Consider the following 14,963-nt stretch of genomic DNA (forward strand, 5'->3'; position numbering starts at 1 on the left):
ATGGAGGACTGGAAAGATCATATTGTGGAACGCTTGCGCTTGTATGACATTTCGCTGCAATCATCAGCTCAGCCTGACCAAGTGGAACGTTTTGTTTCATTTATGATGGTACGAAGATCAAATGTTAGCCCAGCTCCCTTGAGATGGGTTGAATAGATTAAAGATGTCAATAATAGTCCTTGCAATAAAGCCTGAATTAGACTTCAATAAGACAATAATTGATGAGCTCTATAGCTGTTATGTATGGAAGCGTATTGCATTCACTTGAAAAAAACCCTCCTGTTTTTCTGACACATTTTTGGGGGGGAGCTTTGTTTTTTTGAGTATATATTTTTTCTTTTCTGTTTTTATGAATATTTTTTTCTGTCAAAAAATTATTCTGAAAAACAGGCTGAAACTAATTTATTCTGAAAAACGGGGGAACATTTTTAAAAAAAACTTTATTTTTTGTTATAAAACAGGGAAAATTTATTGGAACAATTTTTATTAGTTTGACATTTTTCCCACTTTTGTTAAGAGTATGAAAACAGAATTGTTTTATTGTATTAGAACATATATACAATTTGTGATTTATCGTGAGTTAACTAGTGAAGTCATACGATTAATTACGATTCAAAATTGTAATCGCCTGGTGCCCCTAATTTTTGATAATCTTGTCTTTAAAAAAAAGATGATTTAAAAAAAAAAAAACTGTTTGTTTAAAAGAAAAGATTAGAAATCAGGGGCAGGCATCAGGCGATTACAATTTGTAATCGTAATTAATCGCATGACTTTACTAGTTAACTCACGATTAATCAAATTTTTTATATCTGTTCTAAATGTACATTTTTTCTAGATTTTCATATTCTTGTTGACAAAAATGGGGAAAAAAAGTTAAACTAATAGAAATAGTTAAAATGAATGTTGTAAAGTCTTTAGCTGTCAATGGCAGTGAATGAGTTAAATACATGTCATTTCTTTAAAAAAAAAAGTTGTCCTATTGTCATTATGGGAGTAGATTAAAAAAAATTGTTCAACGTATTTTGGAATAACACCAAATTTGGAAAAGTGAAAGCACACCAATACTTTGCGTCTGTCCAGTGAGAAGTGCATGCATACCCACCAGGACGTGACCGGCAAAGCAAAGACCCAGGATCAGTGCCAACAGCAAGAAGGCCAGGCCGAAGGAAATCCCCAACACTGCAGTTCTATAACAAATACACAGAAAAGCCGTTGAGCATTTAGTCCTTATCCGTGATATCCCGCTTGAGGTCCATTTAAAGTGAATTAAAGGAAGACTGACATAGCATTTTTCCTTTTTTCCTTAAAATGCATGACCTTAAAATTTAATTTCTTCTAAATTTCAAAATTTGAGTTGCGAATCATAAAATGGCCACTAGAGGGACTGGCTCATAGTGCTCGTAGCACAGATGTCTAGTGCACACTTTTGTCTTACTAGTAGCATGTAGTTAACTCATTCACTGCCATTGACGGTTATAATCGTCAAAAAAATCATTTTAACCATTTCTATTAGTTTAACATATTTTTTTTCTACTTTTGTCAACAAGGGTATGAAAACCTAGATTTTTTTAAATTGTACATTTATAACAGATATCAAATTTGTGATTAATTGTGAGTTAACTATTGAAGTCACGCGATTAATTACGATTAAAAATTTGAATCGCCTGATGCCCCATATTTTTAATAATCATCTCGTCAGGAGATTACATTTTTTAATTGTAATTAATCGCGTGACTTCAATAGTTAACTCACGATTAATCACAAATTTTATATCTGTTCTAAATGTACAAACTTTTAAGTTTTCATACTCTTGTTAACAAAAGTGGGAGAAAAATGTTAAACTAATAGAAATAGTTCAAATGAATTTTTGACGTTTATAGCCGTCAATGGCAGTGAATGATTTAATCTACTAGTATTCCAAATTTGTGCCATTAGTGTGCCATGTCATACATTTAGTCGAAGGCAGAAATGGGGGCAAAAATGTTACTAACACTCTTATTCAACTAGTGCACCCTATTGTTGTACTACTGTGCTGAATTGTTCTACGAGTGAGGTTCGAGAGTGTACTAGTACAGACGGCAACCTATAAATGTAATGAAGATTTCTAATGTATTCCGCCCAACAATCCATTTATCAGAGGTAAGCGTTTATCAGATTGTACTCAGGCTCTACGTCTTTTTTATAATAGAGTTACTTGAACGCATCAGTGAGTCTGATTTAAGCAAGACCATCATAAAGTGGATGATGTCATGGCGCGGCCCTGCCACAATCAGTCCAAAGGTTCCAAAAACGAGAGGGCCAAATTAGAAAATCAATCGCCTTTCAGACGCCGAAGAACCCCGTTGACCCCGCCCAGGCAGTAAATTAGCACGACTCGCTCTCCTCGCCGCCACACTTTGATTTACCTGATCCATAATCACCAGCAGCACGCCGTCATTTCATCCCCGTCTGTATTTTAACATCCTGCCCACCGATCCCCGCCCCGCCCCTCCCCGGGCTACTTTAATGAGTCGCCTGGCGTCAAATAGCTTTTGCAACATCAATCTGCCCGCCCAGCTGGAGCTTCGGCGACAGCGTCGTGACGTCTCCAGCGAGGCGATCGGGAGGGGTGAACTCACTTGGGCAAGACGAGGACTTGCACGATGAATATGCAGGCGAATATGAGGCAGGCGCATGTGATGTAGTACTTGAACGCAGGTAAGGTTGTGGATCGGTACTGTTGAGAGACGAGACCATGTTGTTAATTCATGACAGAAGCGGGATTCGGAATAAAAATACTGTTACGGTCATTTATGTATGCTGCCTGATTGTGGTGTCAAACTGTCTTTTATTGCCTTGTCCAACAACAATATACGACCATATTAGTTGGTTTACCATGTATATCAAATCAATTTCTCCCATTGAAATATATTGAAATGCTAATAATCTGTTCCAGCCCTTACATGTTTTGGGGGAAACAAATTTACATTGTACTGTATATGGGTCACAACTCACATACTGTATATAACTTGATCTATAACAATCAAGACAACCCCCCCTCCCCCCAAATTAAGCCGGGGTCATTTACATATAATTTGATCAATAATGGTCAAGACACACACAAAAAAAAATCCAATTTAGATTTTTGTTTTTAAATGTTGGGGTCATTTACATATAATTTGATCAATAATGGTCAAGACACAAACACATTTTTTTTTTAAATCAAATTTTGAATTTATTATTATTATTATTATTTAATGCCGGGGTCATTTACACATAATTTGATCAATAATAGTCAAGACACACACCAAAAAAAATCCTATTTAGAATTATTTTTTTTAATGTTTATTTTTTACATGTCATTTGAACAATAACACTCAAGAAGCTAAAAAAAAGAAAAAAGAATCCAAATCTGCATTTATTTTTTTTTCATGTGGAAAACCAGTTGGAGTCATCATTAAAAAACGGAATTGAGGTGCCGTGAATCACACCGCTTGAGAGCCCTAAACCCCAAAAAAACATTTAATTACATCTGGGCACATCTGCTGCATCCCTCTAAAAAATATTCAGCATCAATTTGTTGTTTTTATTTTAATTGGCTGCACAGCTGTTGCATTAGTTAGCCATCCTGATTTCCGAAAGAAAGAGCATACAAGATGAGGCGAGTATGGGAAAAGAGCATGTTGCTGGCAGCTCTTTAATGACCTCCGTTACCCAAGCAACAATGCATAGCAATTGATTGACTGAGAACAAGGGTGGCTGGTGGTGTTTTGTATGCATTGGGTTCACCTCTGCCTCCAGGGCTTTGTTGTGAAAGAACAACGAGATCCTCTGGATGTCCTCTGACTTCAGCCACTGTCTGAAGAGCAGACAAAGTATTTATTAACTCATTTACTGCCATTGACGTCTATAGATGACAAAAATTCACTTTATTTCTATAAGTTTAACATTTTTCCCCCCACTTTTGTTAACAAAAGTATGAAAACCTAGAAAAAAATGTTTTATTGTACATTTAAAACAGATATCATATTAACTAGAGAAGTCATCCGATTAATTATGATTAAAAATTTTAATCGCCGGACGGCCCTAATTTTTTATTTAAATTTTAAAGAAAAGATAAAAATAAAATAAAAAACGTATAATTTTTTTTTAAATAGAAAAGATTATTGAAAATTTAAAAATAATAATAAAAAATATTTTTTAAAGAAAAGATGAATACAAATTTAAAAAATAATTTTAAAAATTTAATTTTTTAAAAAAAAAATAAGAATAATTACAATTATATAAAAGAAGAACATAAAAAAATTTTTTTTGAAAGAAAAGATTACAGATTTGAAAAAATAATTAAAATATTTTGTTAAATAGAAAATATATAAATATTTTTTAAATATTCACTTTTTTTATAGAAAAGATTATTAAAAATTAGGGGCGTCAAGCAATTAAAATTTGTAATTGTAAATAATTGCATGATTTCACTAGTTAACTCACAATTAATCCCAAATTTTATATCTGTTTAAATGTACAATAAAAAAAATCTAGTTTTTTTTAACAAAAGTGAAAAAAAAAGTTAAACTAATCAAAATAGTTCAAATGAATTTTGACGTTTATAACCGTCAATAGCAGTGAATGAGTTCATTAGTTAAGAAACACAACTTTAAAGGACGCATGTTATGATTATATATAAAACAGTTTCCATGTGTGGAAAAACCTGCATGACAAATGACGCTCGATTGCAGAGATTCGACTCTTGCTTACTTCTGAGAGTTGATGCCGTCGATGGTGCGAATCATTCGCTCGTTGAGTTCTTCCTCAAACCTCCTCCTCTGCGACTTGGACCTTATTGAGTAGATTAAATTAAACATCAAAAGTGAAAAAAAAAAAAGAACCCCCAAAAGACGATCACGGCTCACCTGTCCCGTCGCTGAAAGTGGTACTGCCCCATTGGAACGTCCTAGCAACAAGAATAACACTTTGACAAGAATAACAGCTTTCCACGATTAAGCTTCGCCAAAGTATGACCGCGCTGACCGTGGTGTTGATCTTGCCGTTGTCCGTGCTCATGCTGTCACGGTGGTGGAGGTTGGCGAAGGGCTTGGCGGCGCCCCACGACTCCAGGTAGCGCGTCATGCGGACGGACGCCCGCATCTTGCCGCCATCGTCCAAAGACGGGCGAGAGCGCAAGCCCAGCAAAGGGCTGTGCTTGTCGGTCTAACGCCCAAAAAAAAGAGACATATGCATTTGGTAAATGTTGAAAATAAGTAATTTTCTTCTTTTATCCCGACGCTCTTTTCTTTTCCTTCAGTTTGGAAGGACTATATCTAAATATATACTTGTGAGCATTTGCTGGATGGGTCCCCAGTGATTTTCATTGACTGAAGTTAAATGGGGGGGGTGTAACAGGCCGACTAAAACCCGATCCCTGTAGGAATTGAAAGCGACACAGTCCTTAATGGTTGCGTTAATGCCACCGCGGGTGCACTGGCAGTGACATTCAATAACAATGACTGCGGAGACGACGCATGCCGTCAGCCGGTGGCCTCTATATGGCCTTATCCATTCAGAGCTTCTTGAAAATGTCATCAAAGTCCTGCCGACTTTTTCTAATATCTGACAGGATATTAAAAAGCTCATCAATGTGAATGCAGAGGGTGAAAAGTGGATGTCGTGTCATGCTTGGTCAGGGAATCAGAAGAAATAATCATTTTAACAGCTCAATGCTACTTTTATGCGCATCCAGTCCATGAATATAAATTTTTTTATTAACTCATTCACTCCCATTGACGGCTATAGACGTCAAAAATTCATTTAAACTATTTCTATTAGTTTAACATTTTTTTCCACTTTTGTTAACAGGAGTATGAAAACCTAGAACAAAACTATTGTACATTTAGAACAGATATACAATTTGTGATTAATCGTGAATTAACTAGTGAAGTCATGCGATTAAAAATGCTAATCGCCTGACGCCCCTAATTTTTAATAATCTTTTCTTAAAAAAAAAAGCTTATTAAAAATTGGAAAAAAATAATTACAATTATTTTATTAATTAAAAAAGAAGAAGAAAAGATTATTAAAAAATGAGGGGTGTCAGGTGATTACAATTTTTACTCGTAATTAATCGCATGACAAAATGTACAAAAACATTTTTTTCTAGGTTTTCATACTCTTGTTAACAAAAGTGGAAAAAGTGTTAAACTAATAGAAATATTTAAAATTAATTTATGACGTCTATAGCCGTCAATGGCAGTGAATGAGTTAATCACTACGCTTTTTATCAAAAAAAATTAAGAGCACCTGTTATGTTTTCTTTCTACATTTAATGTTATGAGGGCGTCCTTCCACATATTTTGACCCACTCCCCAATAGAAGGGCAATCTAAAATTCATCGGAAATGCAGAGTAGAAAAAAAAAAAATCCTACGCTTTCCTTTCATTTCTAAAAGTGTCTCAAATCTTTGAATGTTAGAGTACACGGTAAATACAACAATGTTTTTAATCATAATAGTAGTGTGCATATATACAGCATTTATCCAGTCAAAAAAGACAATGTCAAATGTGGAACCCCAATCCAAGACTTTCCCCCCGTTCTCCCACCTTGGGGTTGATGACCAGGAAGGTGACCACCCTGTGTTCTTTCAGGTAAGAGTCCCGAATCTGTCCATCTCCCGGCTCCACCTTATAGGAGCCCTTCAGGTAGTCCAGAGTCACCGACGAGATGTGAACCCTCCTGTAGAATATAAGCTCACATTTGGCCCTCTCTCCAGAGCGGCAACTTCAAGCGGAATTTCTAGCTTTTGTAACTACCCGTAAAAAGTCAATATTTCCCTTAAAAAAAAAGAAGAAAAGAAATGGATGATGACAGCAGTGTTATTTTTCAGGCACCACAGGGAACAAAACATTTGTTGCCTGGTGAGACAATCCACAATAATTGAATTGCAGAATCTTAGCTCCATTTAAAAAAAAAAAAAGCTGAATTCACCCTCGCATTGTCAAAATGCATGCATTTCATATTCCATGATTTCAGCACGCCTACGTTACGACTTGACTGTGCATGTGTCATACCCCGGCACGCCTCCCGCCTCCATGTGATTGGCCAGCGTCACGTCATGTGACCACACGTCGTACTGCCACTTGCGGAGGCCGATCACGCCGCACAGGACGTTCCCGGAGTGTACGCCGACGCGCATGTTGATGTCGACCCTGGTGGCGTCTCGAACCTTCCTGAGGGCGGACGTGACAGGTTAAATTTGAAAGGGGGCAGTTCTCCCACCGAGCAAAAACATGCATGTTGAGGTTCAGTGAAGAGTGTTTTGTCACTTTTGCGCCAGTGGACGGAGTGACCAACAACTTCTTACAAAAAAATAATAAAAATAAGCTGTTCATTTTATCAAGCGACGTCATTTCCATTATCAGATTGATTATGCCACAAATTATTTTTTCTTCATTTGTTGGAAGTAATTAAGATTTGCCGAGGCTTATCATAATGCATTCACATTTTGTTTACTTAAAGGTTCAAACAGAGCTAAAAAAAACAACTCTGGCTTTCTTCCTGCTTTGACGGGCATGTGCGCGTGTGTGTGTGAGGAGGGAAAAGCGAGAGAAGCAAACAGCGAGAGAGATTTGGTATTTTACTTGATGGCCTCACACATATCCAAGCCCATCTTCACACAGTTCCTGGCGTGGTGAGGCAGAGATTCCGGCAGACCGGACACGCAATAATAACAGTCCCCCAGGATCTTGATTCGCATGCACTCGTTTTCCTATCGGAAAGAAAGAGAACGTAGGAGAAATTACTTAACTCATTCACTGCCATTGACGGCTATAGACGTCAAAAATTCATTTGAACTATTTCTATTAGTTGAACATTTTGATCCCACTTTTGTTCACAAGAGTATGAAAACCTAGAATTTTTTTATTACATTTATAACATATAGAGTTTGTGATTAATCGTGAGTTAACTATTGAAGTCATGCAATTAATTAATTTAAAAAATAAAAAAAATCGCCTCCTGCCCCAATTTTTTTTTTAATGAATTTAATTATTTTTGTTAACAAGAGTATGAAAACCTAGAAAAAAATATGTACATTTAGAACAGATATAAAATTTGTGATTAATCGTGATTGGAAAAAAAATTGTAATCGCCTGACGCCCCTCATTTTTAATAATGTTTTCTTAAAAAAAAAGATTATTTAAAAAAAATGTCTAGGTTTTCATACTCTTGTTAACAAAAATGGGAAAAAAATATTCAACTAATAGAAATAGTTCAAATGAATTTTTGACGTTTATATGGCAGTGTTAAAAATAAAGTTTGTACCTAAATAAATGTTTGCAAACAAACAAATCCAAATGAGTTCTACAAAAATAAAGACATCTTAGTATATTTGACACTTTTGCGACTCGAAGCACATCCGTCAAGGCCAACATCACGCACCCACTCGCATAACATGAGTCTCCATTCTACGTGTGGGATGCGGAGCAGCTGGTGGCATGGCTGGACCGCTCTTACACAACAGCGGCTCGGTCCGCCGGCGGGCTCAAGAGCTCAGAAGCGCCGGATAAGCTCTTGCTGCCGACAGCCATCAGCCCACGTGTCTTGGAGGGCCGGCGAGTGGCCGCAGGACAGGGAGAACGATGTATTGATTGACCTTCATTTGATGGACAGAGCAAGACGGACTCTCTCCTTGTTATTTAGAATTGAGCAGATTGTTCTCAACGGAGATCCAAATGAGAAAGAGCCATTATTTCACGCCTTGGGGATCTTTTAAGATAATTTTTTTTTCAACACTTAACATTTTGTCACCTGTAAAAAATAAATAAATCTTACTCTGTTGTTGCAATAGATGAAACTTGAATAAGATTTTTCATGATTAACTCATTCAAACCCCAAAAACGTGTAAATACGTTTTTTAATACTTGTTCATCACTGCCAAAAACGTATTTAGAAGGTTTTGATGCAGCTTCTGACATGAAGAGGTGGCTTAAAGCAATGGTAGTTATTACATACACAAAAAAACGGCCAGCAGGTGGCAGCAGAGTATAAGAGATCAGCCAGGGCCATGTTGCAACAAGCTCTTTTTGCCAGTGTTTTCAACAGGAATGTGAATAATGATGAAACTTAGCTATATGCTAATGCTATTAAAACGTAAACAGATACAAATATACTTTTTTTTGTGTCCTGATGAAAGAAGAGACTCTAATCTTTCTTTTGGTAGCCTCCATGTTTTTATAGCAATAGAACACAATATTCTGTGGGACTTGCAAAATGAGTCAAAATCCAGTAAAACAGCCGGGAGCGAAGGGGGTTGCTTCAGTGAAAATGGCTGGGAGTGAAGTGAATGAGTTAAAATGGTTTCTGACCTTGCATATAACACAACTAACTCTAGTAAAAACTGATGAGGTGAAAGAGATGAGATTGATGAAGTAAAACACTACGGTCATCAATCCATTTGGACTCACCTTTGCAATCTGGTCAAACTTTCCGAAAAGTTCATTGAGCATGTGCACGAGCTCCCCTGGTGCGCAATCGCTGGCCAGCCTGGTGAAGCCCACGATGTCAGCGTAAAGAATACTGCGGGAATCAGCAACAAACGGCAATCTTCACACATTGCAGTCTATTTGCATGATTTGTTAGCGTTTAGTTAGCAAATGGAATTACATGGTTTGGTTGAGCTTTGAAATGCGTCCGCTTTGCATCAAACTTGAAGTGGAAGTGACAAACAGCTTGAAGCAAGCACACTTAACCTCTTATTTTGGGGAACTGTGGGAGGGATGCAACTATTTAAAAAAATGGTTTTACATGGTCTAGCTGTATGATGAATTTTCACCTACTGCATGGCAGGTGGTTCTTGAACCTGCGATAAACAGCCTCATGCGACAAGAAGGAAACAAAATGCTACACCTTATATTTACGATTGTATTATTATTATGAGAAGCATATTTTACGTTTCAGCTGCAGTTGTTCAAGTGCTATAAAAAGAAAGTTGGGCTGAGTTGTGCACGTGTGATTATTTTCAAAGTGCAAACACTCACGCGCGCGCGCGCACACACACGCACGCACACAGCTTGAGGACCTCTTAAGGACATTGTCATATTGTTCCCTTGTTCAGGAAATCGGGTTTCCAGAGGACATTCCTTGGAGAGCCTCTCACGGTAAGCCGAAATGATTGTGCTCGCTCGCCTTGGTTTCATACATAAAAAAAAAAGGGCAGCGGGATAACAAAGTGACCTCGGCGTACAATGAAGGCGGATTAACTCTTATTTGATATTGTCCATGGCAACAATAGGAATAAGAAGATTGGATGAAGAGAGATGACGGCGGCGGTGAGGAAATAAAAGCAGATGATCGAAGATGAGAGGATGCGAGTTGGAGTACAAAAGAAGGCGGATGATGAAGAGCGAGTTGGGGGGTGGGGGGTGGGGGGGACATAAAGTTCTAGTAGCAATAAAGAGCAGAGAGGAGAGATGAGGGGGAAAAAGTCACCTGACGTTGGTGTGCCGCTGCACGTACAGGTTGTGGAAATTGTTGCCGCTCTCCGTGCGGCCAAACTTTGGACCCTGAAGCCGCTGGATGATCTCGGCTTTCATCACTCTGGCGATGTGAGACGGCAACAGGGACAAGAGCAAACGCTCCTATGGAGGGAGAGGACGGGTGGAAAATTATACGAGGGCGCGCTTGTAGTCATGCTTGACATATATATAATTATTATTATTATTATTATAAAAAACATGGTAAATGGGGAAAAAATCTAGGAAAAAAATATATAAAGAAAGATATTGAAAAAAAATTGCTAACATGCTAATGTGCGTCAACTGTCATTTTAAGTTGTAATGCTTGACATATGTATAATTATTATTATTATTATGAAAAACATGGTAAATGGGGAAAAAAAAAATCTAGGAAAAAAAAATATAAAGAAAGATATTGAAAAAAAATTGCTAATATGCTAATATGCGTCAACTGTAGTTTTAAGTTGTAATGCTTGACATATATATATAATTATTATTATTATTATGAAAAACATGGTAAATGGGGAAAAAATCTAGGAAAAAAATATATAAAGAAAGATATTGAAAAAAAATTGCTAATATGCTAATATGCGTCAACTGTAGTTTTAAGTTGTAATGCTTGACATATATATAATTATTATTATGAAAAACATGGTAAACGGGGAAAAAAATCGTGGAAAAAAATATAAAGAAAGATATTGAAAAAAATTTGCTAATATGTGTCAACTGTAGTTTTAAGTTGTAATATCAGCATTCACCACTAGATGACAGACATGGCTTAGTTGCACTTACGCCAGGTTTTATACTGGCCTAATAATGTTTTGCAAGACTTGCAATGAGCAGAATTTTGGTTGCTCATCCCTGATTTAAACAACCCTTTATACTCACATTCCAAAAGCATTCCAAGATTTGAACCTGGAACATCACAACCTTGCAGACAAACTAACCACTAGCACACTATGCTGCTAATTTTCACAAAAAAATATAAAAGCCTGCCACATGACCCTTCACAGGTTTTTTTTTTTTTGGGGGGGGGGGGGGGCACTACCACTAAAAGTGTTTTTTTTTCTTCTTCTTGGTTTTTTTGGGGGGGGGGGGGCTTTCATTTAGTAGAATGCCCATTAGGTGTTCCAGGCTGATGTTTTAAAAGTGCGTGCGTGTGCGTGTAGGTGTATGTGCATGTCACAGAGACCAAGCAGCCGCCTGAGGGGGTGTGACTCATAAATGCAGCTCAGAGCACAGAGGGTCATTACACTGTTCACTCACAGCACGGACTCATTTCCTAAAACACAGCGGAAAATTAACAAGATTGAGAGGTTGCGGGGTGCTGGGCTGCACCAAAAATAGACAACTTTACCACCCACTTCACTTCACTCCACTTTTATTACGAGCATGTTTGATAAATGGACTAAAGTGATGTTTAGTCAGTGGTCGGTAATGAATGGGACGGCGCGGCCTTTTGCTTTTTTACACTGGAATTTGTGCAGATGACGTATTTAAATATGGCATTTTTTTTTCAAGGCTTTCAATGGCTTGTAACATTCATAGAGCGTCATGTCTATAGATACGGTATATAAACATGCACAAACGTAAATATTAATATTTTAAAGAAAATATGTATTGCTCTACAATTGTCTGCCTCTGGGATATGCCCCAGCTCAATGACCCTTCTGAGGAAAATGGACGGCGAGTCAGTCGTAGCTAGTCCCAACTGAGTGAACTCTCAATTATTAATTTGAGCTGTAGGTGCCATTTCTCAGGCTCAAACGAATGGTGAATGTCAAGATTTTAATGTCAAGCAAATGTCACTGAATAATGCCTCTTTCCATATTGCAAAATAACAAAACTAACCTTAACAAAAGTTAATTGCACTGTGGGACTGAATAGTTTTCTCAATCTGAATCTGACAAACTGAGCTGAGAAATGCTTTGGAAAAGAAGTAGAAGAGGTTCAAATTTTATGTTTGGCTCTTATAAAATGTGTATAATAAAGATACAAAAAATACACAATTTCCATCCATCCATTTTCTATAGTAGCGTGAAGCCCCTTGTCAACACACTGGCTGTCATGCCTGACTTTGCACTGTGGACAACGAGGCACTCTAAAGCTGCCACACCAGCATGACACCCCAGTCCACATGCTATGTCAAGTGGGGACAAAAATAAAAGATACAAAATAAAAACCACCCTCCACACTTTTCTGCCTTTCACTGCATGACGTGCACACTCACGGCGGACGACGAGGCACACTAGTGGCCATGCAGCTGAATCACATGACACTGTTTTAGCCACGCCGCCAAAACTAAAAATGATCTTCAATCATGTATAAAACATTAGAATCAAATGAGTGAATTCACCTCGGGTTTGACAGAACCGGCCCACCAGGGGGTGAAAATTGGCCCGTAAAATTAATTGTTGCAGCTAATTTTGTCCGCTTGAATGACACTCTGAAATGTGGCTGCTACTCCAAATGAGCTGCAAAAATGTTGTGCTAATTTTTGTTAAGGGATTTCAGATCACTCTGCGATAAGAAAATTACCCCCCCCCCCCAATTTTTTTTTTTTTAAATGGACATGTTTTTCACTTTGTCATTTACAGCTTCTTAGGCCACCGCCCTTGCAAATGTATCGTCTTGTCACTAATCCACCCGTTGTGTGTTCGTACCTGCTGGTGCTTCTCAAACTCCAGCTTGATGGGCGACTTGATACAGTTACAGGTGTCTTGGTAGGTCTGCTTGAGTGCCAGGTCCATCAGGTGCTTGTGGTACGCCCCCGCTAAGTTCCCGCAGGTGAAGATGATCACGTTGGCCAGGATCTGCGCGCACATAAAAGAACCGAACACAGCATTTCAAAACGCGCCCGGGGAGGTGACGCATGTTTCCCTCGCTATCTCCCACCCGCCATGCCCGCCTACACGGTTACCTTGGAAAACCCGATAAGAGCGCACACTTCAACCGCACTTTTCCCACCACTGTGTCAACCTCAGGCTCTTTTAAACTGTGGCCTTGCATATCAATAGGTTGGTCCTTTGGTCCTCGAGCCAAGGGCAGCGAGCTTTCTTTGGACACGTTTTGTTGTGTGCGCGTATGCGTGCGTGCGTGCGCGTGCGCGCGTGTTTTCAGCATCACTTTGCGAAAGTCTGGCCATCCGTGACATTTTCCTCCATCTCTGGGCTTTATATGGCATTTAAGTGTATTTATGGAGACAATCACAGCATTTACCCTTGTGCTCTCTCGTCTCAAAAAAAAAAGTTTGATTTGGATAAGTGGACATAATTCACCATAATTAGTTTTCGTTCCAGACACACTAAGTACCCCAAAGCTATACTATTTTTAGACTTTACTTTGTTAAGTACAATGGTACATTGACTTTGCGTTGAATTTCTTTCATGACCGAGCTAACTCATTTTACCCGCATATCAGATCAACTTTCACCACTGAAATGAATTGAGATACTATTCATCTGTGAAAAAAAAAAAAAAAAAATCGATATTTGCATCCTGTCGATTTGAAGTCTCACCTGCCATACGAGAGCTTCCAAGTCGTTGGCGACGGACGCCAAGCAGACGCTGAGGGTGACGGTGTGTGACAAACAGGTGACCGCGCTGGCCATGATGGCTCCCCTCATTGAGAAAGGCAGCATGGTGTACACGACAAACACGATGAACAAGAAGAAGGAGACCTGAAAAGAGGAAACGAATAACTCGGGAACATTAAATACGGAGTTCTGCTCCGTGGATCTTATCATATTGTGGACGTGTACCTAATGCAGTGGCCAGTTATCGCACATATAACCTATGAACGGTAGCTCTCATCAAAGTGTGACTTGTGTCCTTGTGGACTTCCTCTGCGCTCAGCCCACCCTTTCCTGTTGTGATGGTGACCGTCATCATTTCAACCAGATGACCTCCGACCCTTCCCGCCTTGCCTGTCTGTCTGTCGTCTTCCAAACGTCTGCCGAGCGTGACAGCTATTTGGCGCGAGCCATCTGGGTGTGCATGTGCAACCGAGACATTGTTGTCGGTGTTTTATATAGGCTTTTTTTGTTGCCGTGGGAACCAAGATGGAGAGTGTGTCCAGTCATTTTGGTGGAATTGACATAGGCGGTCCAATTTTCAGGAACGTCACTCCCCGCCCTTCTCCGAAAGCCAGCTAGGTAACATTTCATCTCCACCTTGATTACCTCCCACTCCCATGTCAGCTCCTCTGATCACAGAAGCCAGCGCCAAGGTTCCAGAAAATGCCGCTCTCTTACCTTTTCTCATCACTGTGGATGGTAGGTAGGGCTGTGCAATTAAATCGAAATTCAATTACAATTTCAAATCCATACACTCCACAATTACAAAATCAGCCTAATTGTAAAAAAAAAAAGAAAAAAAAGGAAAATATTATTAACTCATTCACTGCCAATGACGGCTTTAGACGTCAAAAATTCATTTGAACTATTTCTATTCGTTTAACATTTTTCCAATGTGCAAACCC

At 38.6% G+C, this 14,963-nt stretch overlaps 1 protein-coding gene across 4 annotated transcripts in view; it reads right to left on the bottom strand.

Moving 5' to 3' along the window:
* LOC147157606 (adenylate cyclase type 2-like) overlaps positions 1 to 14,963 on the bottom strand; it is a 45,021-nt gene that overhangs the window by 12,356 nt on the left and 17,702 nt on the right. For all 4 annotated transcript variants that reach the window (XM_086062121.1, XM_086062120.1, XM_086062119.1 and 1 more), the window contains 13 exons: positions 14,002 to 14,163; positions 13,148 to 13,297; positions 10,459 to 10,607; positions 9,435 to 9,546; positions 7,611 to 7,738; positions 7,041 to 7,199; positions 6,573 to 6,705; positions 5,008 to 5,187; positions 4,890 to 4,930; positions 4,735 to 4,815; positions 3,769 to 3,838; positions 2,619 to 2,716; positions 1,103 to 1,187 (listed from right to left, as the gene is read on the bottom strand). In XM_086062121.1, coding sequence (XP_085918247.1) covers positions 1,103 to 1,187; positions 2,619 to 2,716; positions 3,769 to 3,838; positions 4,735 to 4,815; positions 4,890 to 4,930; positions 5,008 to 5,187; positions 6,573 to 6,705; positions 7,041 to 7,199; positions 7,611 to 7,738; positions 9,435 to 9,546; positions 10,459 to 10,607; positions 13,148 to 13,297; positions 14,002 to 14,163 — 1,548 coding nt within the window. The remainder of the gene's footprint in view (positions 1 to 1,102; positions 1,188 to 2,618; positions 2,717 to 3,768; positions 3,839 to 4,734; positions 4,816 to 4,889; positions 4,931 to 5,007; positions 5,188 to 6,572; positions 6,706 to 7,040; positions 7,200 to 7,610; positions 7,739 to 9,434; positions 9,547 to 10,458; positions 10,608 to 13,147; positions 13,298 to 14,001; positions 14,164 to 14,963) is intronic.

Source organism: Leptonotus elevatus, chromosome 19 (assembly GCF_054856555.1).
Source record: "Leptonotus elevatus isolate MCC_2025b chromosome 19, RoL_Lele_1.0, whole genome shotgun sequence".
In the NCBI taxonomy this organism is placed as follows: domain Eukaryota; kingdom Metazoa; phylum Chordata; class Actinopteri; order Syngnathiformes; family Syngnathidae; genus Leptonotus; species Leptonotus elevatus.